This window comes from Poecile atricapillus, chromosome 39 (genome assembly GCF_030490865.1).
Source record: "Poecile atricapillus isolate bPoeAtr1 chromosome 39, bPoeAtr1.hap1, whole genome shotgun sequence".
NCBI classification, from domain to species: Eukaryota; Metazoa; Chordata; class Aves; order Passeriformes; family Paridae; genus Poecile; species Poecile atricapillus.
In genome coordinates, this window is record NC_081287.1 from 938,123 (window position 1) to 963,917 (window position 25,795).

General features: G+C 64.4%; 2 protein-coding genes and 1 long non-coding RNA gene across 3 annotated transcripts; 1 reads left to right on the forward strand and 2 right to left on the reverse strand.

The window, feature by feature from the left end:
- Window positions 1-410: 410 nt before the first annotated feature.
- On the reverse strand, window positions 411-6,451 carry LOC131591314 (ELAV-like protein 3). The gene is made up of 6 exons (XM_058861895.1): window positions 6,204-6,451; window positions 4,117-4,220; window positions 2,831-2,984; window positions 1,702-1,918; window positions 1,129-1,167; window positions 411-1,026 (listed from the first exon to the last, which is right to left on the reverse strand). The coding sequence occupies exons 1-6, from the start codon at window positions 6,283-6,285 to the stop codon at window positions 681-683; spliced, it is 942 nt and encodes a 313-aa protein (XP_058717878.1). The 5' UTR covers window positions 6,286-6,451; the 3' UTR covers window positions 411-680.
- Window positions 6,452-10,726: 4,275 nt separating this feature from the next.
- Window positions 10,727-11,836, forward strand: LOC131591334 (uncharacterized). The gene is made up of 4 exons (XR_009280322.1): window positions 10,727-10,821; window positions 10,883-10,975; window positions 11,318-11,644; window positions 11,718-11,836. It is a non-coding gene; the product is annotated as an uncharacterized LOC131591334 (long non-coding RNA).
- Window positions 11,046-22,108, reverse strand: LOC131591303 (basic proline-rich protein-like). The gene is made up of 9 exons (XM_058861874.1): window positions 22,071-22,108; window positions 20,218-20,427; window positions 18,353-18,680; window positions 18,071-18,228; window positions 17,366-17,477; window positions 17,174-17,287; window positions 11,928-12,027; window positions 11,702-11,838; window positions 11,046-11,136 (listed from the first exon to the last, which is right to left on the reverse strand). Exons 2-8 carry the CDS (start codon window positions 20,218-20,220, stop codon window positions 11,736-11,738), a joined length of 918 nt encoding a protein of 305 aa, XP_058717857.1. The 5' UTR covers window positions 20,221-20,427; window positions 22,071-22,108; the 3' UTR covers window positions 11,046-11,136; window positions 11,702-11,735.
- Between the last annotated feature and the right edge of the window lie 3,687 nt (window positions 22,109-25,795).

The window sequence follows — 25,795 nt, forward strand, 5'->3', positions numbered from 1 at the left end:
TCTCCATGGTGCTCATGGTGAGATCCCTGAAGCTCCCCAAGGTCTCCAGCTGAGTTTCTCCATGTTCTCCATGGTGCTCATGGTGAGATCCCTGAAGCTCCCCAAGGTCTCCAGCTGAGTTTCTCCATGTTCTCCATGGTGCTCATGGTGAGATCCCTGAAGGTCTCTGAAGCTCCCCAAGGTCTCCAGGCCTCCAGCTGAGTTCTCCATGTTCTCCATGGTGCTCATGGTGAGATCCCTGAAGGTCTCTGAAGCTCCCCAAGGTCTCCAGGTCTCCAGCTGAGTTCTCCATGTTCTCCATGGTGCTCATGGTGAGATCCCTGAAGGTCTCTGAAGCTCCCCAAGATCTCCAGCTGAGTTTCTCCATGTTCTCCATGGTGCTCATGGAAGGATCCCTGAAGCTCCCCAAGGTCTCCAGCTGAGTTCTCCATGTTCTCCATGGTGCTCATGGTGAGATCCCTGAAGGTCTCTGAAGCTCCCCAAGGTCTCCAGGCCTCCAGCTGAGTTCTCCATGTTCTCCATGGTGCTCATGGTGAGATCCCTGAAGCTCCCCAAGATCTCCAGGTCTCTTCCTCCACGGCCCCCATGGTGCCCACGGAGGGGGTCCCCAGAACCTCCAGCTGAGAGCTTCTCCAGGGGGGTCCCGACGGGAGACCCCCGCGCCAGCTGGGGCCCAAACCTCAGGCCTTGTGCTGCTTGGTGGTCTTGAAGGACACCTGGAGCACGCGGTCGCCCAGGCGGTAGCCGTTGAGGCTGGCGATGGCCATGGCCGCCTCCTCGTAGTTGGTCATGGTGACGAAGCCGAAGCCTTTGCACTTGTTGGTGGCGAAGTCGCGGATGACCTTGACGTTGGTGACGGCGCCGAAGGGCCCGAAGAGCTGCCACAGGACGCTCTCGTCCGCCTCCGGGGCCAGGTTGTAGACGAAGATGCACCAGCCCGGGCCGGGGGTCCCCAAGCCCACCCCGGCCAGCGCCGGCACCGCCTCGATGGCCAACGGTGAGAACCTGGGCAGCAGCGACAAGGGGCTGGCCTGGGGTCAGCGGTGGGTGGGGGGACCCTCCTGGGGTCCCCAGGGTGTGGGGATTGGGGGGGGTTTGGGGGGGATTTGGGGGATTTGGGGGCGTTACCTCTTCACCCCGTACGCCACGTTCAGCAAATTGTCCAGGCTGGAGGGGACAAGGTGGCGTTGGAGGGGGACAAACGGGGGTGGCCCTGTGCACAGGGGTGTCCCACCCACCGGGACCCCCCATTCCCAGGGATATTCCACCCTTCCAGGACCCCCATTCCTGGGTCTATCCCACCCCCATTCCCAGGGATATCCCACCCTTCCAGGATCCCCATTCCTGGGGATATCCCACCCCCATTCCCAGGGATATCCCACCCTTCCAGGATCCCCATTCCCAGGGATATCCCACCCTTCCAGGACCCCCATTCCCAGGGATATCCCACCCTTCCAGGACCCCCATTCCCAGGGATATCCCAGCCCCATTCCCAGGGATATCCAAACCCCCATTCCCAGGTCTATCCCACCCTTCCAGGACCCCCATTCCCGGGTCTATCCCACCCTTCCAGGACCCCCATTCCCGGGTCTATCCCACCCTTCCAGGACCCCCATTCCAGGTCTATCCCACCCCCATTCCCGGGTCTATCCCACCCTTCCAGGACCCCCATTCTATCCCCCCCCAGCCCCCTCCCCTCACCGGAATCGCTGTGCTGGGGGGTGCAGGGTCCCGTAGCGCCGGGCTCCGGGGCACAGGCTCAGCAGGGCCCCCCCCGATTTCTGCCCGGGGGTGTTGGCGAACTTGACCGTGATGGGCTCGGCCGCCCCGAGGGGCTTCTGCCCGTGCAGCCCCCGCACGGCCTCCTCGGCCTCCACGCGCTTGTCGAAGCGGATGAAGCCCACCCCCCGCGACACACCTGCGCAGGTGACGCTGGCATCGGAGACACGTCCCCCCCTCCCCAAATTCCCGCCCTCATGGCACCCATGTGGAGACTCTAAAGGGGTCACTGGGAGACCCCCCCGAAAGGGGAGCCCCACCTCTCCAGAACCTTCCAGGACCCCCATTCCCGGGGATATCCAAACCCCCATTCCCAGGGATATCCCATCCCCCAGAACCCCCATTCCCAGGGATATCCAAACCCCCATTCCCAGGGATATCCCACCCTTCCAGGACCCCCATTCCCAGGGATATCCAAACCCCATTCCCAGAGATGTCCCACCCTTCCAGGACCCCCATTCCCAGAGATGTCCCACCCTTCCAGGACCCCCATTCCCAAGGATATCCCACCCTTCCAGGACCCCCATTCCCAGGGATATCCCACCCTTCCAGGACCCCCATTCCCAGGGATATCCAAACCCCCATTCCCAGGGATATCCAAACCCCCATTCCCAGGGATATCCCACACCCATTCCCAGGGATATCCCACCCTTCCAGGACCCCCATTCCTGGGGACATCCCACCCTTCCAGGACCCCCATTCCCAGGGATATCCCACCCCCCAGGACCCCCATTCCCAGGGATATCCAAACCCCCATTCCCAGGGATATCCCACCCTTCCAGGACCCCCATTCCTGGGGACATCCCACCCTTCCAGGACCCCCATTCCCAGGGACACCCCACCCTTCCAGGACCCCCATTCCTGGGGACATCCCACCCTTCCAGGACCCCCATTCCTAGGGATATCCCACCCCCATTCCCAGGCACCCCCCACCCCCCAGGACCTCCCAGAACCATCCCACCCCCTCCAGCATCCCCCAGGACTCTCAGGACGCCCCCACCCCAGGGACCCCCCCACCTCCCCAGGTGGAGCTGGGCCCACCTGGACCCACCTGTGACCTGATCCACGAGGATCCGGGAGGTGATGATCCGGCCGTACTGGGAGAAGAGCTGCTCCATCTCCTTCTGCCCCATGGCCTTGGGCAGGCCGCTCACGTACAGGTTGGCGTCGCGGATGGACGCCGAGCTGGGCCGGGCGTAGGACACCTGGGGGGGACAGGTGAGCCCTCGGGACCCCCCCCAGGGGACAGCGGCCACCCCCACCTGCCCCACAACTGTCCCCTCCACCACAGCATTCACAGGTGCCCCCCTGGAGGATCCCGCCCCAAAATCCCCTCCCAGGTGCCTCCCCCACCCCAAAATCCCCCCCCAGGTGCCTCCCCCACCCCAAAATCCCCTCCCAGGTGCCTCCCCTGCCCCAAAATCCCCCCCCAGGTGTCTCCCCCACCCCAAAATCCCCCCTCAGGTGCCTCCCCCACCCCAAAATCCCCCCTCAGGTGTCTCCCCCGCCCCGAAATCCCCCCCAGGTGCCTCCCCTGCTCCAAAACCCCCTCCCAGGTGCCTCCCCCCACCCCAAAATCCCCCCTCAGGTGTCTCCCCCACCCCAAAATCCCCCCCAGGTGCCTCCCCCACCCCAAAATCCCCTCCCAGGTGCCTCCCCCACCCCAAAATCCCCTCCCAGGTGCCTCCCCCGCCCCAAAATCCCCTCCCAGGTGCCTCCCCCACCCCAAAATCCCCCCCCAGGTGCCTCCCCCGCCCCAAAATCCCCCCTCAGGTGCCTCCCCCACCCCAAAATCCCCGCTCAGGTGCCTCCCACACCCCAAAATCCCCTCCCAGGTGCCTCCCCCATCCCAAAATCCCCCTCCAGGTGCCTCCCCCACCCCAAAATCCACCCCCAGGTGCCTCCCCCACCCCAAAATCCCCCCCCAGGTGTCTCCCCCGCCCCAAAATCCCCTCCCAGGTGCCTCCCCCGCCCCAAAATCCCCCTCAGGTGCCTCCCCCATCCCAAAATCCCCGCTCAGGTGCCTCCCCCGCCCCAAAATCCCCCTCAGGTGCCTCCCCCATCCCAAAATCCCCGCTCAGGTGCCTCCCCCACCCCAAAATCCCCCCTCAGGTGCCTCCCCCACCCCAAAATTCCCACTCAGATGCCTCCCCCGCCCCAAAATCCCCTCCCAGGTGTCTCCCCCACCCCAAAATCCCCCTCAGGTGCCTCCCCCCACCCCAAAATCCCCCTCCAGGTGCCTCCCCCACCCCAAAATCCCCCCCAGGTGCCCACAGCCGTGTCCCCAGGTGCCCACAGCCGTGTCCCCAGGTGCCCACAGCCGTGTCCCCAGGGCACCTTGATGGTCTTGGTCTGCAGCTTGAGGCCGTTGAGGGCCCCGATGGCTCTGTCGGCGTCGCCGGCCTCCACGTAGTTGACGAAGCCATAGCCCAGGCTTTGCCCTGGGGACACCGTGTCACTGTCACCGGGGGGTGGCCCTGTCCCCCGTGTCCCCCCCAAAGCCATCCCTGTTCCTGCTCTGCTCCCCCCCCTCTCCCCCAGATCTGTGTCCTGGAGGGTCCCTGTCCCCCGTGTCCCCAAAGCCACCCCTGTCCCCACTCCACTCCCACCCCTGTCCCCCAGATCCGTGTCCTCACTGTCCCCCAGGGTCCCTGTCCCCCATGTCCCCAAATCCACTCCTGTCCCCCAGGGTCCCTGTCCCCCGTGTCCCCAAATCCACCCTCTCCCCCAGATCTGTGTCCCCGCTGTCCCAGAGGGTCCCTGTCCCCCGTGTCCCCCCCAAAGCCATCCCTGTCCCCCAGATCTGTGTCCTGGAGGGTCCCTGTCCCCTGTGTCCCCAAAGCCATTCCTGTCCCCGCTCTGCTCCCACCCCTGTCCCCCAGATCTGTGTCCTGGAGGGTCCCTGTCCCCTGTGTCCCCAAATCCACTCCTGCCCCCAGGGTCCCTGTCCCCCGTGTCCCCAAAGCCATCCCTGTCCCCAGGGTCCCTGTCCCCCGTGTCCCCAAATCCACCCCTGCCCCCAGGGTCCCTGTCCCCCGTGTCCCCAAAGCCATCCCTGTCCCCACTCCACTCCCACCCCTGTCCCCCAGATCTGTGTTCTGGAGGGTCCCTGTCCCCCGTGTCCCCAAAGCCATCCCTGTTCCTGCTCTGCTCCCACCCCTCTCCCCCAGATCTGTGTCCTGGAGGGTCCCTGTCCCCCGTGTCCCCCCCAAAGCCATCCCTGTCCCCCAGATCTGTGTCCTGGAGGGTCCCTGTCCCCTGTGTCCCCAAAGCCATTCCTGTCCCCACTCTGCTCCCACCCCTGTCCCCCAGATCTGTGTCCTCACTGTCCCAGAGGGTCCCTGTCCCCCATGTCCCCAAATCCACCCCTGTCCCCCAGGGTCCCTGTCCCCCATGTCCCCAAATCCACCCCTGTCCCCCAGGGTCCCTGTCCCCCATGTCCCCAAATCCACCCCTGTCCCCCAGGGTCCCTGTCCCCCGTGTCCCCAGATCCACCCCTGTCCCCCAGATCCGTGTCCCTGCTGTCCCAGAGGGTCCCTGTCCCCCGTGTCCCCTCCCCCAGATCCGTGTCCCCGCTGTCCCAGAGGGTCCCTGTCCCCAATGTCCCCACGGACGTGGGACTCCCGCTCAAACCCATGGGGTGACACCGGGGTCACGGGGACAGTGGCAGGGGGACACCAAACCATGCCATGGTCACCGTGTATCCCTGTCCCCAGGTGTCCCCAGGTATCCCCAGGTGTCCCCAGGTGTTCCCAGGTGTGTCCCCAGGTGTCCCCAGGTGTCCCCAGGTATCCCCAGGTGTCCCCAGGTGTCCCCAGGTATCCCCAGGTGTCCCCAGGTGTGTCCCCAGGTGTGTCCCCAGGTGTGTCCCAGGTGTCCCCAGGTGTGTCCCCAGGTGTCCCCAGGTGTCCCCAGGTATCCCCCAGGTATCCCCAGGTATCCCCAGGTATCCCCAGGTGTTCCCAGGTGTCCCCAGGTGTGTCCCCAGGTATCCCCAGGTGTCCCCAGGTATCCCCAGGTGTCCCCAGGTGTTCCCAGGGTGTCCCCAGTATCCCCAGGTGTTCCCAGGTGTCCCCAGGTGTTCCCAGGTGTCCCCAGGTGTCCCCAGGTATCCCCAGGTGTTCCCAGGTGTCCCCAGGTGTCCCCAGGTATCCCCAGGTATCCCCAGGTGTCCCCAGGTGTCCCCAGGTGTGTCCCCAGGTATCCCCAGGTATCCCCAGGTGTTCCCAGGTGTCCCCAGGTGTCCCAGGTGTCCCCAGGTATCCCCAGGTATCCCCAGGTGTTCCCAGGTGTCCCCAGGTGTCCCAGGTATCCCCAGGTATCCCCAGGTGTCCCCAGGTGTCCCCAGGTGTCCCCAGGTATCCCCAGGTGTCCCCAGGTGTCACCGTGTCCCATTTCCCGTGTCCCGTGTCCCCTGCCTGTACCGGTGACCTTGTCCCGGACGAGCTTGCAGGACTCGATGTCCCCGAGGCTCCCGAAGAGGCTCCTCAGCTCCTCCTGGCTCATGGACTGGGGCAGGTAATTGACGATCAGGTTGGTTTTGCTGTCATCGGTCACCGCAGGGGGACCCGGGGGGGCCCCGTTGGGCAGCGCCGCCGCCACCCCCGGGCCTGGCACGGCCACCACCGGGACGGGGACGGGGACGGGGCCACAGCCCGATGGCCCCGCGGTGCTGGGAGCCTGCGCCTCCACCGTGCTCAGGATCTGCTGAGGGGACAGCGGGTGTCACAGGGGGACACTGCGGGACACGGGGACAAGTGTGGGGACAGGGACACGGGGACAGCGAGGGCATGGGGACAAGTGTGGGGACAGGGACATGGGACAGGGACATGAGGACAATGAGGGCATGGGGACAACAGGAGTGTGGGGACAGGGACATGGGGACAGTAAGAGACATGGACATGGGGACAGGGACATGGGGACAGTGAAGGGACAGGGACATGGGGACAACAGGAGTGTGGGGACAGGGACATGGGGACAGCGAGGGCATGGGGACAAGTGTGGGGACAGGGACATGGGGACAGAGACATGGGGACAGGGACATGGGGACAGGGACATGGGGACAGGGACATGGGGACAGTGAGGGCACGGGGACAACAGGAGTGTGGGGACAGGGACATGGGGACAACAGGAGTGTGGGGACAGGGACATGGGGACAGGGACATGGGGACAGGGACATGGGGACAGGGACATGGGACAACAGGGAGTGTGGGGACAGGGACATGGGGACAGCGAGGGCACGGGGACAAGTGTGGGGACAGGGACATGGGGACAGGGACATGGGGACAGTGAGGGCACGGGGACAAGTGTGGGACAGGGACATGGGGACAGGGACATGGGGACAACAGGAGTGTGGGAACAGGGACATGGGGACAGTGAGGAGACAGAGACAATGGGAGTGTGGGGACAGGGACATGGGGACAGTGAAGGGACAGGGACATGGGGACAGGGACATGGAGACAGTGAGAGACAGGGACATGGGGACAGGGACATGGGGACAGTGAGGGCACGGGGACAACAGGAGTGTGGGACAGGGACATGGGGACAGAGACATGGGGACAGGGACATGGGGACAGGGACATGGGGACAGTGAGGGCATGGGGACAACAGGAGTGTGGGGACAGAGAGGGGACAGGGACAAGGGGACAAGTGAGAGACAGGGACATGGGGACAGGGACATGGGGACAGTGAGGGGACAGGGACAACAGGAACATGGGTACAGAGAGGGGACAATGAGGGGATAGGGACAACAGATTATGGGGATGGTGAGGGGACAGGGACATGGGGACAGCAAAGGGATAGGGACATGGGGACAGGGCCATGGGGACAGTGAGGGGACAGAGACATGGGGACATGGGGGCAGTGAGGACACAGGGACAACAGGATTATGGAGACAGGGATGGGACAGGGCCATGGGGACAGGGAGGGGACAGGGACAGTGTGGGTTCATGAGGACAGGGAGGGGACAGGGCCGTGGGGCCATGGGGACACTGAGGGGACAGGAACATGGGGACAGTGAGGGGACAGTGACAACAGGATTATGGGGACAGTGAGGGGACAGGGCCATGGGGACACTGAGGGACAGGAACAACAGGGCCATGGGGACACTGAGGGGACAGGGAGGGGACAGGGCCATGGGGACACTGAGGGGACAGGAACAGCGTTCGTGAGGACGCGGAGGGGACAGAGCCACATGGGGACGCTGGGCCGGTGGGGACAGTGCGGGGACAGGGCCAGCGGGGGGCGGAGCCATGGGGACATGGGGACAGTGACACCCCGGGTGGGGCCGTGGGGGACAATCCCCCCCATTGTGCAGCAGCGCCCCCGCCCCTTCCCCCCCTCCCCAACCGCGCGGGGTGGGTGACAATGGCCCTTTGTCACCGGGTGATGGGGACACCCGGGGCCACCAGCCACGGCCCCGGGGGGCGTGGGGGGACAGCGACACGCGGGGACAGCGACACACGTGTCGCCTGTGCCCCCCCCCCCCCCCCACCCCCATACACCCCCCTCCTCAAAACGGCGGCGGTTTTGGGGAGGGGTCCCCGCCCCTCCCTTGCACACGCGTGTCCCTGCAGGTGCCACACGCGTGTGACGCCGTGTCCCCACCCGAGCGTGTCACACGCTCCCGGGGCCGGGGAGGGGGGGGACACGAAGATAAAGGGGGAGGGGGGGGGGATGAGGGTGGGAATTCGGGGAGGGGGGGAGGGGGAGGGAATGAAAAACCCGGGGGGATCCCCGCAATCCCCCTCCCCACCCCATTCCTACCGTCACCATCGTGTCACCGCGGGGGGGGGGGGGGGGTCCCCGCACGGCCCCGAGGGCTCGGGGGGCCCGGGGGGGAGCCCGGGGGTCTCCGGGGGTCGCGGCGGCGGTACCGGGAGCTGCGAGCGGGCGGCCCCGTCGGTCCTTTAAACGTCCTTGGGCGGGCGCGGGGCGGGGCCCCCCAAAAACCGCCCCCCCCTCCCCACAACCCCCCCCCCTTTCTCCCGAGATGGTTCCGTCCGCGCACCCCCCCCCCCCCCCACCCCACAAAGGTGGGTCCGACCGTCCCCCCCCCCCCAAAAAAAGAGATGGGTCAGCCCGGCCCCCTCCCCCCTCCCAAAAAAGAACCGCCCCCCCCCTTCCCCTCCCCCCCCCTTCCAGGAGCCCCCCGAGACCCCCCCAAGGCCCCGCCCACCGGAGGAGGAGGAGGAGGAGGAGGAGGAGGAGGAGGAAGGACGGGGAGGGACGCGGAGAAGGAAGAAAGAGGGAATGGAGGAGGAGGAGGAGGAGGAGGAAGGACCGGGGAGAGGGAGGGATGGAGGAGGAGGAGATGAAGGAGAAGGAAGAGAAGGGACGGAGAGGAAGAGGAGGGAGATGGAGAAAGAGGAGGAGGAGGATGATGAAGGAAGAGGGAGGGAGATGAAGGAAGAGGAAGAGGAGGGTGATGAAGGAAGAGGATGATGAAGGAAGAGGAGGTGATGAAGGAAGAGGAGGGAGATGAAGGAGAGGAAGAGAAGGGAGATGAAGGAAGAGGAAGGTGATGAAGGAAGAGGATGATGAAGGAGAAGGAAGATGGATGAAGGAAAAGGAAGGTGATGAAGGAGAAGGAAGAGGAAGGTGATGAAGGAAGAGAAGGGACGGAGAGGAAGAGGAAGGTGATGAAGGAGAAGGAAGGTGATGAAGGAGAGGAAGAGGAGGATATGAAGGAAGAGGAGGATGATGAAGGAGAAGAGGGTGATGAAGGAAGAGGAAGAGGAGGGTGATGAAGGAAGAGAAGGGACGGAGAGGAAGAGGAGGGTGATGAAGGAGAAGGAGGATGATGAAGGAAGAGAAAGGTGATGAAGGAGAAGGAAAAGGAGGATGATGAAGGAAGAGGAGGGTGATGAAGGTCGCGGACGGGCGGGCGCCGCCGCCGCCGCCGCTTCAGCACCGGGGACAGCGCCGAGCTCCGGCCCGCCTCCCCCGGGGGCAGCGCCGGGACCCCCGAAATGGGGAGGGGGCAGCGACCCCCGAAATGGGGAGGGGGCAGCGACCCCCGAAATGGGGAGAGAGCCGAGACCCCCGAAATGGGGAGGGGACAGCAGCGAGACCCCCGAAATGGGGAGGGGGCAGCGACCCCCGAAATGGGGAGGGGGCAGCGCCGAGACCCCGAAATGGGGAGGGGGCAGCGCTGAGACCCCCGAAATGGGGAGGGGGCAGCGCTGAGACCCCCGAAATGGGGAGGGGGCAGCGACCCCCGAACATGGGGAGGGGGCAGCAGCGAGGGGCCCCCATCCCCCCCGGGACCCCTCCCAAGACCCCCGAGAGAAGCGGCGCCACCAAAATTCCTGATTTTAATGAATTTGGGGGGTCCTGGAGGGGCTGGGACACCCCGGGGGGGGGGGTCGGGGGGTCTGTGCCCCCCCCCAGTGTCCCCAAACCCCCCAGGTGACCCCAGGGGGGGACAACGACAATGAGGAAATAAATAACAGGTGAGGGGGGAGGGCAGCAGGGTCACCTGGGGGGTCACAGGGTCACCTGGGGGGGGGGGGGGGGACATTTGGGGACACCCCCGATGGGGTCCCTCAGGTGCTCAGGGTCACCTGGGGGGGTCACAGGGTCACCTGAGGGGTCACAGGGTCACCTGAGGGGGGGGGGGGACATTTGGGGACACCCCCGGTGGGGTCCCTCAGGTGCTCAGGGTCACCTGGGGGGGTCACAGGGTCACCTGAGGGAGGGGGGGGGGACATTTGGGGACCAATGGGGTCCCTCAGGGGGTCCCGGGGAGGGGCTCAGGACCCCCCCCCCCAGGTGGTTCTTCTTCATCTTCAGGTGCAGCCCCAGGTACATCAAGGGGTCCCAGAGAGCAGGTGAGGGCCCAGGTGAGTCTGGGGGGGGGCCCAGGTGAGTCTGGGGGGGCCCAGGTGAGTCCAGAGGGGTCCCAGGTGAGTCTGGGTGGGCCCAGGTGAGGGCCCAGGTGACTCCAGGGGGGTCTCAGGTGAGTCCAGGGGGATTCCAGGTGAGTCCAGGGCAGCCCAAGTGACTCCAGAGGGTCCCCAGGTGACTCCAGGGGGGTCTCAGGTGACTCCAGGGGGTCTCAGGTGAGTCCAGGGCAGCCCAAGTGACTCCAGAGGGTCCCCAGGTGACTCCAGGGGGGTCTCAGGTGAGTCCAGAGGGGTCCCAGGTGAGTCTGGGGGGGCCCAGGTGAGCCCAGGTGAGTCCAGGGTGGGCCCAGGTGACTCCAGGGGGGTCCCAGGTGAGTCCAGGGGGTCCTCAGGTCACTCCAGGGGGGATCCCAGGTGACTCCAGGGGGTCCCCAGGTGAGTCCAGGTGACTCCAGAGGTGTCTCAGGTGACTCCAGGGGATCCCGGGTGACTCCAGGGGGTCCCCAGGTGACTCCAGGGGGGTCCCAGGTGACTCCAGGGGATCCCAGGTGACTCCAGGGGGGTCCCAGGTGACTCCAGGGTGGGCCCAGGTGAGTCCAGGTGATTCCAGGTGAGCCCAGGTGAGTCCAGGGGGTCCCCAGGTGACTCCAGGGTGGGCCCAGGTGAGTCCAGGTGATTCCAGGTGAGCCCAGGTGAGTCCAGGGGGTCCCAGGTGACTCCAGGGGGTCCCCAGGTGACTCCAGGGGATCCCAGGTGAGGCCAGGTGACTCCAGGGGGTCCCCAGGTGACTCCAGGGGGTCCCAGGTGAGTCCAGGGGGTCCCCAGGTGAGTCCAGGGGGTCCCCAGGTGACTCCAGAAGGGTCCCAGGTGACTCCAGGGGATCCCAGGTGAGCCCAGGTGACTCCAGGGGGGCCCAGGTGAGTCCAGGGGGGTCCCAGGTGACTCCAGGGGATCCCAGGTGACTCCAGGGGATCCCAGGTGACTCCAGGGTGGGCCCAGGTGAGTCCAGGTGATTCCAGGTGAGCCCAGGTGAGTCCAGGGGGTCCCCAGGTGACTCCAGGGGGTCCCCAGGTGACTCCAGGGGGTCCCCAGGTGAGTCCAGGGGGTCCCCTACGTGCCACGGGGCTCGGGGTGACTCTTGAGCCCCCCGTGTCTCCTCATGTGCCACGTCAGGGACGCGCGCTGGCGGCAGCGGTACCCGCACACCTCGCACCTGTGGGGGTCAGGGGGGGGTCAGGTGTGTCTGGGGACCCCTCCCCACCTTTTTGGGGGGGTTCCCTCCGTCCTGGGGGGGTCACTCACTGCAGGGGGGTCTCGCCGGTGTGGGTCCTCCTGTGGACCTCCAGGTGGTTCTTGCGCTTGAAGGATTTCCCGCAGGTGTCACAGGTGAACTCCCGCACACCTGGGGGGACACGGGGGGGACATGGGGGGACACACCTGAGAGGGACACACCTGAGAGAGGACACACCTGAGAGGGGACACACCTGAGAGGGGACACACCTGAGAGAGGGGACACACCTGAGAGAGGGGACACACCTGAGAGGGGACACACCTGAGAGAGGAGCACCTGAGAGGGGACACACCTGAGAGAGGAGCACCTGAGAGGGGACACACCTGAGAGAGGAGCACCTGAGAGGGGACACACCTGAGAGAGGACACACCTGAGAGAGGACACACCTGAGAGGTGACACACCTGAGAGGGGACACACCTGAGAGAGGGGACACACCTGAGAGGGGACACACCTGAGAGAGGAGCACCTGAGAGAGGACACAGCTGAGAGGGGACACACCTGAGAGAGGAGCACCTGAGAGGGGACACACCTGAGAGGGGACACACCTGAGAGAGGAGCACCTGAGGGGACACACCTGAGAGGGGACACACCTGAGAGAGGGGACACACCTGAGAGAGGGGACACACCTGAGAGGGGACACACCTGAGACAGGACACACCTGAGAGAGGACACACCTGAGAGGGGACACACCTGAGAGGGGACACACCTGAGAGAGGGGACACACCTGAGAGAGGACACACCTGAGAGAGGGGACACACCTGAGAGGGGACACACCTGAGAGAGGACACACCTGAGAGGGGACACACCTGAGAGAGGACACACCTGAGAGGGGACACACCTGAGAGAGGACACACCTGAGAGGGGACACACCTGAGAGGGGACACACCTGAGAGAGGGGACACACCTGAGAGAGGACACACCTGAGAGAGGACACACCTGAGAGGGGACACACCTGAGAGAGGGGACACACTGAGAGGGGAGCACCTGAGAGAGGACACACCTGAGAGAGGGGACACACCTGAGAGGGGACACACCTGAGAGAGGGGACACACCTGAGAGAGGGACACACCTGAGAGGGGACACACCTGAGAGGGGACACACCTGAGAGAGGGGACACACCTGAGAGGGGGACACACCTGAGAGGGGACACACCTGAGAGAGGGGACCACACCTGAGAGAGGACACACCTGAGAGGGGACACACCTGAGAGAGGAGCACCTGAGAGGGGACACACCTGAGAGGGGACACACCTGAGAGAGGAGCACCTGAGAGAGGAGCACCTGAGAGAGGACACACCTGAGAGGGGACACACCTGAGAGAGACACACCTGAGAGAGGACACACCTGAGAGGGGACACACCTGAGAGAGGACACACCTGAGAGGGGGACACACCTGAGAGAGGAGCACCTGAGAGGGGACACACCTGAGAGGGGACACACCTGAGAGAGGACACACCTGAGAGGGGACACACCTGAGAGAGGACACACCTGAGAGGGGACACACCTGAGAGAGGAGCACCTGAGAGGGGACACACCTGAGAGGGGACACACCTGAGAGGGGACACACCTGAGAGAGGACACACCTGAGAGAGGACACACCTGAGAGGGGACACACCTGAGAGGGGACACACCTGAGAGAGGAGCCACCTGAGAGGAGACACACCTGAGAGAGGAGCACCTGAGAGGGGACACACCTGAGAGGGGACACACCTGAGAGAGGACACACCTGAGAGGGGACACACCTGAGAGGGGACACACCTGAGAGGTGACAAAACCTGAGAGGGGACACACCTGAGAGAGGAGCACCTGAGAGGAGACACACCTGAGAGGGGACACACCTGAGAGGGGACACACCTGAGAGAGGACACACCTGAGAGAGGGACACACCTGAGAGGGGACACACCTGAGAGGGGACACACCTGAGAGGGGACACACCTGAGAGGGGACACACCTGAGAGAGGAGACACACCTGAGAGAGAACACACCTGAGAGGGGACACACCTGAGAGAGGACACACCTGAGAGGGGACACACCTGAGAGAGGACACACCTGAGAGGGGAGCACCTGAGAGGGGACACACCTGAGAGGGGACACACCTGAGAGGTGACAAACCTGAGAGGGGACACACCTGAGAGGGGACACACCTGAGAGGGGACACACCTGAGAGAGGACACACCTGAGAGAGGGGACACACCTGAGAGGTGACACACCTGAGAGGGGACACACCTGAGAGGGGACACACCTGAGAGAGGAGCACCTGAGAGAGGACACACCTGAGAGGGGACACACCTGAGAGAGGAGCACCTGAGAGGGGACACACCTGAGAGAGGAGCACCTGAGAGGGGACACACCTGAGAGGGGACACACCTGAGAGGGGACACACCTGAGAGGGGACACACCTGAGAGAGGGGACACACCTGAGAGGGGACACACCTGAGAGGGGACACACCTGAGAGAGGACACACCTGAGAGGGGACACACCTGAGAGGGGACACACCTGAGAGAGGACACACCTGAGAGGGGACACACCTGAGAGAGGGGACACACCTGAGAGAGGGGACACACCTGAGAGAGGGGACACACCTGAGAGAGGAGCACCTGAGAGAGGAGCACCTGAGAGGGGACACACCTGAGAGAGGGACACACCTGAGAGAGGGACACACCTGAGAGAGGGGACACACCTGAGAGAGGACACACCTGAGAGGGGACACACCTGAGAGAGGGGACACACCTGAGAGAGGACACACCTGAGAGGGGACACACCTGAGAGAGGGGACACACCTGAGAGAGGACACACCTGAGAGAGGGGACACACCTGAGAGAGGACACACCTGAGAGGGGACACACCTGAGAGAGGGGACACACCTGAGAGAGGACACACCTGAGAGGGGACACACCTGAGAGAGGGGACACACCTGAGAGAGGACACACCTGAGAGGGGACACACCTGAGAGGGGACACACCTGAGAGAGGACACACCTGAGAGGGGACACACCTGAGAGGGGACACACCTGAGAGGGGACACACCTGAGAGAGGAGCACCTGAGAGGGGACACACCTGAGAGGGGACACACCTGAGAGAGGAGCACCTGAGAGAGGAGCACCTGAGAGAGGAGCACCTGAGGGGACACACCTGAGAGGGGACACACCTGAGAGGGGACACACCTGAGAGAGAACACACCTGAGAGAGGACACAGCTGAGAGGGGACACACCTGAGAGGGGACACACCTGAGAGGTGACACACCTGAGAGGGGACACACCTGAGAGAGGGGGACACACCTGAGAGAGGACACACCTGAGAGGGGACACACCTGAGAGGGGACACACCTGAGAGGTGACACACCTGAGAGGTGACACACCTGAGAGGGGACACACCTGAGAGGTGACACACCTGAGAGAGGAGCACCTGAGAGGGGACACACCTGAGAGAGGGGACACACCTGAGAGAGGACACACCTGAGAGAGGGGACACACCTGAGAGGGGACACACCTGAGAGAGGGGACACACCTGAGAGGGGACACACCTGAGAGAGGAGCACCTGAGAGGGGACACACCTGAGAGAGGAACACCTGAGAGGGGACACACCTGAGAGGGGACACACCTGAGAGGGGACACACCTGAGAGGGGACACACCTGAGAGAGGGGACACACCTGAGAGGGGACACACCTGAGAGGGGACACACCTGAGAGAGGAGCACCTGAGAGGGGACACACCTGAGAGGGGACACACCTGAGAGGGGACACACCTGAGAGGGGACACACCTGAGAGAGGACACACCTGAGAGGGGACACACCTGAGAGGGGACACACCTGAGAGGGGACACACCTGAGAGAGGGGACACACCTGAGAGAGGGGACACACCTGAGAGGGGACACACCTGAGAGGGGACCATGTGCCAGCACAGGGGATTCACCAGGTAAAACCTTGAGCAGAGAGGATTTTGGGGGGACAAAGGTGGGATTTTTGGGGGACACACACACCTGGGGGCTCACCTGAGAGGTAACCACGTGCCAGCACAGGTTTGGGAAGTGCCCAGGTAAAAACCTCGTGGAGGGAGGAGAATTTTGGGAGGACAAAGGTGGGATTTTGGGGACACACACACACCTGGGGGCTCACCTGAGTGGATGGAGGGAGGGGGATTTTTGGGGAGGACAAAGGTGGGATTTTGGGGAGGACAAAGAGGGGATTTTGGGAGGACAAAGGTGGGATTTTGGGGCACACACACACACCTGGGCTCTCACCTGAGTGGACGCCCATGTGCCGGCGCAGGTAAAAACCTCGTGAAGGGAGGATTTTGGGAGGACAAAGAGGGGATTTTGGGGAGGACAAAGGTGGGATTTTTGGGGAGGACAAAGGTGGGATTTTTGGGAGGACAAAGGTGGGATTTTGGGGCACACACACACCTGGGCTCTCACCTGAGTGGATGGAGGGAGGGGATTTTTGGGGGACAAAGGGGGGATTTTGGGGGGACAAAGGTGGGATTTTTGGGGGACAAAGGTGGGATTTTTGGGGGGACAAAGGTGGGATTTTGAGGGGACAAAGGTGGGATTTTGGGGCACACACACACCTGGGGGCTCACCTGAGTGGATGGAGGGAGGGGGATTTTTGGGGAGGACAAAGGGGGGATTTTTGGGGGGACAAAGGTGGGATTTGGGGGGAACAAAGGTGGGATTTTTGGGGGGACAAAGGGGGGATTTTTGGGGGGACAAAGGTGGGATTTTGGGGCACACACACACCTGGGCTCTCACCTGAGTGGATGGAAGGAGGGGGATTTTGGGGAGGACAAAGGGGGGATTTGGGGGGACAAAGGTGGGATTTTTGGGGGGAGAAAAGTGGGATTTTGGGAGGACAAAGGTGGGATTTTTGGGAGGACAAAGAGGGGATTTGGGAGGACAAAGGTGGGATTTTGGGGCACACACACACCTGGGCTCTCACCTGAGTGGCTGGAAGGAGGGGGATTTTGGGGAGGACAAAGGTGGGATTTTTGGGAGGACAAAGGTGGGATTTTGGGGGACACACACACACACCTGGGCTCTCACCTGACTGGATGGAGGGAGGGGGATTTTTGGGGAGGACAAAGGTGGGATTTTTGGGGGGAGAAAAGTGGGATTTTGGGAGGACAAGGTGGGATTTTTGGGGGACAAAGGGAGGATTTTTGGGAGGACAAAGGTGGGATTTTTGGAGGGACAAAGGTGGGATTTTGGGAGGACAAAGATGGGATTTTGGGGCACACACCACACACCTGGGCTCTCACCTGAGTGGACGCCCATGTGCCGGCGCAGGTGCTGTGCCAGGTAAAAGCTCTTCCGCAGCCGGGCTGGGGGCACACCTGGCTGCGGCCCCTGCGGTGCGCCAGCTTCAGGTGGCTCTGGGGGAGGGGGACAGGTGAGGGAGGGGAACCTGCCCAGGTGAGTTGGGGGCGGGGTTTTCTCCCTTCTCCAGGTACCTGGAAGCTGCTGGCGGCGCTGAACTCCTGCCCGCAGCCGGCGTGGGGACAGCTGAGGGGTGAGGGGGGGTCCTCTGGGGAGGGGGCTCGGCCCCGTCTGCTCCGCCGGCGCCTGCAGAGCCGGGTGAGCGTCCCCTCCCCTCCTCAAAAGGTGGGGGACAGGTATCAAAGCAGCCGTGTCTGACCCACCTGAGACCCCTCCCCCAAAATAACTCCCCGAAAATCCTCGATCTCCCCGGATAAAACAACCCCTGACCCCCCACGAGCCTCCCAGGTGCTCCCCCCGTTTCTCACACGCTCAGGTAAAACCTGAACCCCACCCTAAGCCCCCTCCCCACCCCAGGGACACCCCCAAACCCCCTCCCCACCCCAGGGACACCCCCAAAGCCCCCAGACACCCCCAAACCCGCCCAGGGACACCCCCAAACCCCCTCCCCACCTCAGGGACACCCCCAAACCCCCCAGGGACACCCCCAAACCCCCCTAGGGACACCCCCAAACCCCCTCAGGACACCCCCAAACCCCCCTAGGGACACCCCCCCCAAACCCCCTCCCCACCCCAGGGACACCCCCAAACCCCCCCTAGGGACACCCCCAAACTCCCTCCCCAGCCCAGGGACACCCCCAAACCCCCCCAGGGACCCCCCAAACCCCCCAGGGACACCCCCAAACCCCCCCCCCCAGTGCCCCCCAGGGCCCCCCGACCTCTCTGGCTCTTTGGGGATCTCGTAGATGATCGTGGACCCCTCGCTCTCCTCGGCCGGGGGGGGCTCCCGGGGGGGGCTCCGGAGGGGGGGGCTCTGCGGGGGGAGGGGGCAGCTCCTCCTGCTTCAGCCTCAGCACGGGATCCTCCTCATCCTCCTCTGCCATCAGTGGGGGCCGGTGAGACCCCCCCGGGGGACCCCAACACCTGACCCAGCCCATTTTACACCCTCACCCCCCTTTTTTCCCCCCAAATCCCCCCCTAACCCCGCCCCCCTACACCACCTGTTTTAGGCAGGTGTGGCTCCACGGGGGGGGCGGGGAAGGCTCCCCCCCTTCCAGCAGCACCTCGTGCCCCCCCACATCCAAGTGCAGCCCCCCAAAGCCTCACAGCCCGGCCCGGCGAGGATGAGGAGGGGGGGTCCCTGCAGGAGGGTGGGCCGGGCTGGGAGGGGGAGGGGGACACAAACCACGGCCTCCAGAGCCTCGGGGGGGGGGGCTGGACCCCCGGGGGGGGGCGCTGGGACCGTGGGACCCCCCCCAGGAGCAGCCTCAGAGCCGGAGCTGCAGCCCCCCGAGGAGGAGGAGGAGGAGGAGGAGGAAGAGCCGAGGGCTGCGGAGGGAAGGTGGAGAGTCAAGGGGGGGGGGGGTGTCCCCCCCAAAAAAAACCCCCCCAAAAAAACCCCCCCGAAAAATCCCTCATCAGACCCCAAAATACCTCAGATCCTAAAATCTCATCCCTAAAAATCCTCATCCCTAAAAAATCTCCTCCCAACCCCCCCCCCAGAATTATTCAACCCATCCCCAAAGCCCCCCAAACCCTCCTCTCCCCCTCCCACACCCCCAGGACCCCCAGGACCCCCCCAAACCCTCCCTGCTCACCCCAAACCCCCTCTCACACCCCCAGGACCCCCAAACCCCTCCCTGCTCACCCCAAACCCCCTCCCACACCCCCAGGACCCCCAGGACCCCCCAAAACCCACCCCAAATCCCCCCAAACCCCTCCCTGCTCACCCCAGGACCCCCCCAAACCCCCACCTGCTCACCCCAAACCCCCTCTCACACCCCCAGGACCCCCCAAACCCCACCCTGCTCACCCCAAATCCCCTCTCACACCCCCAGGACCCCCCAAACCCCTCCCTGCTCACCCCAAGTCCCCCCAAACCCCTCCCTGCCTCACCCAAACCCCCCCAAACCCCTCCCTGCTCACCCCAAACCCCCCAAACCCCTCCCTGCTCACCCCAAATCCCCCCAAACCCCTCCCTGCTCACCCCAAACCCCCCCAAACCTCTCCCTGCTCACCCCAAACCCCCCAAACCCCACCCTGCTCACCCCAACCCCCTCTCACACCCCAGGACCCCCCAAACCCCCCCAAACCCTCCCTGCTGACCCCAAACCCCCTCTCACACCCCCAAATCCCCCCAAAACCCCTCCCTGCTCACCCCAAATCCCCTCTCACACCCCCAGGACCCCTCCAAACCCCTCCCTGCTCACCCCAAACCCCTCCCTGCTCACCCCAAACCCCACCCTGCTCACCCCAAATCCCCAAACCCCTCCCTGCTCACCCCAAACCCCCCCAAACCCCTCCTGCTCACCCCAAACCCCTCCCTGCTCACCCCAAACCCCTCCCTGCTCACCCAAACCCCCCAAACCCCTCCCTGCTCACCCCAAACCCCTCTCACACCCCCAGGACCCCCCAAACCCCTCCCTGCTCACCCCAAACCCCCCCAAACCCCTCCCTGCTCACCCCAGGACCCCCCAAATCCCTCCCTGCTCACCCCAAATCCCCTTTTCCCCCCTCCCACCCCCCCAAAACCCACCCTGCTCACCCCAAATCCCCCAAACCCCACCCTGCTCACCCCAAACCCCCTCCACACCCCAGGACCCCCCAAACCCCTCCCTGCTCACCCAAACCCCCCCAAACCCCTCCCTGCTCACCCCAAACCCCCTCTCACACCCCCAGGACCCCCAATCCCCCCCAAACCCCTCCCTGCTCACCCCAAACCCCCCCAAACCCCACCCTGCTCACCCCAAACCCCCCCAAACCCCACCCTGCTCACCCCAAATCCCTCTCACACCCCCAGGACCCCCCAAACCCCCCCAAACCCCTCCCTGCTCACCCCCAACCCCCTCTCCCCCTCCCCTCTGACCATCCTCGCCCTCGGAGTCGCTGAGTGGCCGCAGGGGCGAGTGCAGGTCCTGGAAGTAGCGGTGGCCACGCTCACATTGCCACACGGCCGTGGTGTAGAGCCCGACCGACGGGTCCAGCTCCGCCAGCCGCGGCTCGTACGGGCAGCGCTGCCGGTGGTCCTCGTACCAGATCACCGCGTGCCGCAGGCAGTTCACGTTCCGGCGGCGCCCTGCGGCACGGGGGAGAGCACAGAGGGGAGCTGAGGGCTACCGGAATTGGGTGTGGGCTACTAAAGTGGGGTATGGGCTACCAGAATCGGGTATGGGCTACTAAAGTGGGGTATGGGCTACCAGAATCGGGTATGGGCTACCAAACCAGGTATGGGCTACCAGAATCGGGGATGGGCTACTAAAGTGGGGTATGGGCTACCAGAATCGGGTATGGGCTACCAAAACCAGGTATGGGCTACCAGAATCGGGTATGGGCTACCAAAGTGGGGTATGGGCTAACAAGGGGAAAATGGGCTACCAAAACCAGGTATGGGTCACCAAAGTCAGGTATGGGCTACCAAAGGGGAAAATGGGCTACCAAAACCAGGTGTGGGCTACCAAAACCAGGTGTGGCTTACCAAAGTGGGGTATGGGCTACCAAAGTGGGGTATGGGCTAACAAAGGGGAAAATGGGCTACCAAAACCAGGTATGGGCTACCAAAACCAGGCATGGGCTACCAAAACCAGGTATGGGTCACTAAAGTCAGGTATGGACTACCAAGTGGGGTATGGGCTACCAAAGTGGGGTATGGGCTACCAAAGGGGAAAATGGGCTACCAAAGGGGAAAATGGGCCACCAAAGTGGGGTATGGGCTACCAAAGTGGGGTATGGGCTACCAAAACCAGGTATGGGCTACCAAAATCAGGTGTGGGCTACCAAAACCAGGTGTGGGCTACCAAAACCAGGTATGGGTCACCAAAGTCAGGTATGGGCTACGAAACGGGGGTATGGGCACCAAAGATGGGATATGGGCTACCAAAGTGTGGTATGGGCTACCAAACTGGGGTATGGGCTACCAAAATCAGGTGTGGGCTACCAAAACCAGGTATGGAGCACCAAACGGGGGTATGGGCTACCAAAGATAGGGTATGGGCTACCAAAGGGGGTATGGGGCACCAAATTCATTCCCAGCCCCCCCAGATCCGTTCCCACCCCCCCAAATCCATTCCCAGCCCCCCCAGATCCGTTCCCAGCCCCCCCAAATCCAGTCCAGCCCCCCAGATCCGTTCCCAGCCCCCCCAGATCCGTTCCCACCCCCCAGATCCGTTCCCAGCCCCCCAGATCCGTTCCCAGCCCCCCCAAATCCGTTCCAGCCCCCCCAGATCCGTTCCAGCCCCCCCAGATCCGTTCCCAGCCCCCCCAGATCCGTTCCCAGCCCCCCCAGATCTGTTCCCAGCCCCCCCAGATCCGTTCCCACCCCCCAGATCCATTCCAGCCCCCCAGATCCGTTCCCAGCCCCCCCAGATCCGTTCCCACCCCCCCAGATCCGTTCCACCCCCCAGATCCGTTCCCAGCCCCCCCAAATCCATTCCACCCCCCAAATCCGTTCCCAGCCCCCCCAAATCCATTCCCCAGCCCCCCAGATCCGTTCCCAGCCCCCCCAAATCCAGTCCCAGCCCCCCAGATCCGTTCCAGCCCCCCCCAAATCAGTTCCAGCCCCCCCAGATCCGTTCCCAGCCCCCCCAGATCCGTTCCCAGCCCCCCAGATCCGTCCCAGCCCCCCAGATCCGTTCCAGCCCCCCAGATCCGTTCCAGCCCCCCCAGATCCGTTCCAGCCCCCCCAAATCCGTTCCCCGGCCCCCCAAATCCCTTTTCTCTCACTTTTCTTGCGTTTGGGTTTTTTCGGAGCTGCTCCCAGGTTTGCTGCGGACACAGAGCGGGGGGGGAGGGGAGGGGGCTTCAGCAGGACCCCAGAGCCTTCCTCCCCCCCAGCCTCCTCTTCCTCATCCTCATCCTGCTCTCTCAGCCCGGCCTTCCTCCCCCCCAGCCTCCTCTTCCTCATCCTCATCCTGCTCCCTCAGCCCGGCCTTCCTCCCCCCAGCCTCCTCTTCCTCATCCTCATCCTGCTCCCTGAGCCCGGCCTTCCTCCCCCCCAGTCTCCTCTTCCTCATCCTCCTCCTGCACCCTCAGCCCGGCCTTCCTCCCCCCAGTCTCCTCTTCCTCATCCTCCTCCTGCACCCTCAGCCCGGCCTTCCTCCCCCCCAGTCTCCTCTTCCTCATCCTCATCCTGCTCCCTCAGCCCGGCCTTCCTCCCTCCCAGCCTCATGCTCCTCCTCATCCTCCTCATCCATGCACTTTTCTTCCTCATCCTCACCCTTCATCATCCGTCCCCGGCCTTCCTCCTCATCCTCACCATCATCCTCCCCGGCCTTCCTCCTCCTCCTCCTCCTCTCCCCGCCGCTCCCGGCCCGCTCGCGGTGGGAGGAGGAGGAGGAGGAGAAGGAGGAGGAGGAGGAGGAGGAGGAGGAGGAGGAAGGCCGGTACCACCCTCCCCTGCGCCCTTCAGCACCGGGACAGCGCCGGAGCCGCTCCCGGAGCCCGGAGCCCTTCCCAGAGCCCGGAGCCGCTCCCGGAGCCCCCAGACCCCGGAGCCGTTCCCGGAGCCGTTCCCGGAGCCCCGGAGCCGTTCCCGGAACCTTTCCGGAGCCGTTCCCGGTTCCCCGGGCCCGTTCCCAGAGCCCCGGAGCCGCTCCCAGAGCCGTTCCTGGAGCCCCGGAGCCGTTCCCGGTTCCCCGGGCCCCCTCCAGGAGCCGTTCCCGGAGCCGCTCCCGGTTCCCCGGGCCCCCTCCCGGAGCCGTTCCCGGAACCTTTCCCGAGCCGTTCCCGGTTCCCCGGGCCCGCTCCGCCACCCCCCCAGCCCCCGGAGCCGTTCCCGGTCCCCGGGCCCGCTCCGCCACCCCCCAGCCCCCGGAGCCGTTCCCGGTCCCCGGGCCCGCTCCGCCGCCCCCAGCCCCCGGAGCCGTTCCCGGGAGCCGCTCCCGGTTCCCCGGGCCCCCTCCAGGAGCCGTTCCCGGAGCCGTTCCCGGTCCCCAGTCCCGCTCCGCCGCCCCCAGACCCCGGAGCCGTTCCCGGAGCCGCTCCCGGAGCCGTTCCCGGAGCCGTTCCCGGTTCCCCGGTCCCGCTCCGCCGCCCCCAGCCCCCTCAGCGCGGCTCTGTGTGGAACCCCCCCCCCTCCCCACCCTTTCCCCCGCCTCTGCCGTCCCCTCCCCGGTTCCCCCGGTTCCCCGGTTCCCCGGTTCCCCTCCCCGCTCTCACCCGCGCCTCCCGGTGCGCTGCCCGCGCTCCAGCCCCAGCAGGTAGGCCGCCAGCTTGGCATCGCTCCATCCGCTGCGGCGCCTCAGCTCCACCCAGGGCCCGTGCGCCTCTCCCAGGTACACCCGCCGCACGTCGTACTTCTTCCGCGACTCCAGGCGCCGCCGGGCCCGGTCCGTCTCGGTCAGGCGGGGCCGGCCCCGCGCTTTGCGGCCCCCGCCGGGTTCGGGACCCCCGGGACCCCCGGGACCGCCGGGGCCGCGCTCGCCGCGCTCATGCCGCGGCGCGCGAGGGTGACGTCAGCGGCGCGCGGGGGTGACGTCAGAGGGGGTGCAGGCCGCGCGCATGCGCGGTGCTGGGGGGGGAGTTTTTTGGGGGGGTCCCCAATGGGGGTCCCGGACCTGCCCTGAACCCCCCGGGGGGGAAATGTGGGGGTACCGCTACTGAGGGACCCCCGGAATTAACGGGAACATCCCAGCCTGATCAACGGGGATAAACCCCGACTCACCGGGGAGCCCCAAAATTCACCTGGGACCCCCAAAATTCACCTGGGACCCCCCCAAAATTCCCTGGAATCCCCCCAAAACTCATCAGGGACCCCCAAAATTCACCTGGGACCCCCCAAAACTCATCAGGACCCCCAAAATTCACCTGGGACCCCCCCAAAACTCATCAGGGACCCCCCCAAAACTCACCAAGGGAACCCCAAAGTTCACCTGGGAGCCCCAAAATTCACCTGGGACCCCCCAAAACTCATCAGGGACCCCCCCCAAAACTCACCAGAGGCCACCGAATTCACCAGAGACCCCAAAATTCACCAGACCCCCCAAAAACATCTCAGACCCCCTCCCCATTATCCCAGACCCCCCAAAAATCCCAAACCCCCCCAAAACATCTCAAACCCCCCAAAAAACATCCCAAACCCCCCTCCCCATTATCCCAGACCCCCCAAAAACATTTTAGAACCCCCGAAAACATCTCAGACCCCCCCAAAACCCCTTCCCAACATCCAGACCCCCTCCCCATTATCCCAAACCCCCAAAAAACATCCCAGACCCCCCCAAAAACATCCCAAAAACCCCTCCAAACCCCCTCCCCATTATCCCAGACCCCCCAAAAACATCTTAGAACCCCCAAAAAACATCTCAGACCCCCCCAAAAACATCTCAGACCCCCCCAAAAACATCTCAGGTCCCCCAAAAAACATCTCAGACCCCTCCCCATTATCCCAGACCCCCCAAAAAAACCCTCAAAACCCCCCCAAACCCCCTCCCCAACATCCCAGACCCCCCAAAAAACATCTCAGACCCCCCCAAAAACACCCTAAACCCCCCAAAAAACCCCTCCAAACCCCCCTCCAAACCCCCCAAACTCCCTCCCCAACATCCCAACCCCCCCCAAAACATCCCAGACCCCCCCAAAAAACATCTCAGACCCCCTCCCCAACATCCAAACCCCCCCAAGACATCCAGACCCCCCAAAAAAACATCTCAGACCCCTCCCCAATATCCCAGACCCCCCAAAAACATCTCAGACCCCCCAAAAAACATCCCAGACCCCCTCCCCAACATCCCAGACCCCCCAAAAACATCTCAGACCCCCTCAAAAACATCTCAAACCCCCAAAAACATCCCAGACCCCCCCAAAAAACATCCCAAACCCTCCAAAAACATCCCAGACCCCTCCCCATTATCCCAGACCCCCCAAAACCACGACACCCCCTCTCCTCATCATCACCCCGTTTATTCCCCGCTGTTTTTCGGGGGGGGTCTCCCCCCCGGCCCTGCCCCTCGGGGGGCTCCAGCGCCGCCCCCGGGGGTTCCCGGTGCCCAGCCGGGGGGTCCGGGGGTCCTGGGGGTCCCGGGGGTCCCGGGGGTCCTGGGGGTCCCCCCCCGGGAGGAGTTGGAAGATGACGGGGGCGCGGCCCAGGACGGGGTTGAGCTCCTGCAGCGCCGAGATCCACCTGGCCAAGGTGCGCCTGTCACCGGCCCCCGCCACGCACAGAGCGAACACCGGACCCTCCTCCACTGCAAAACGGGTGAGGGGCTCAGGGGGGACCCCAAAAACCCCGCTGAGATCCCCCCTAAACCCCCCTAAACCCCAAAAACCCCGCTGAGACCCCCAAATCCCCCCTAAACCCGCTAAAACCCCCCCAAAAACCCCACTGAGACCCCCCAAATCCCCCCTAAACCCCAAAAACCCCGCTGAGACCCCCCAAATCCCCCTAAACCCGCTAAAACCCCCCCAAAAACCCCACTGAGACCCCCAAAACTCCCCTAAACCCAAAAACCCCA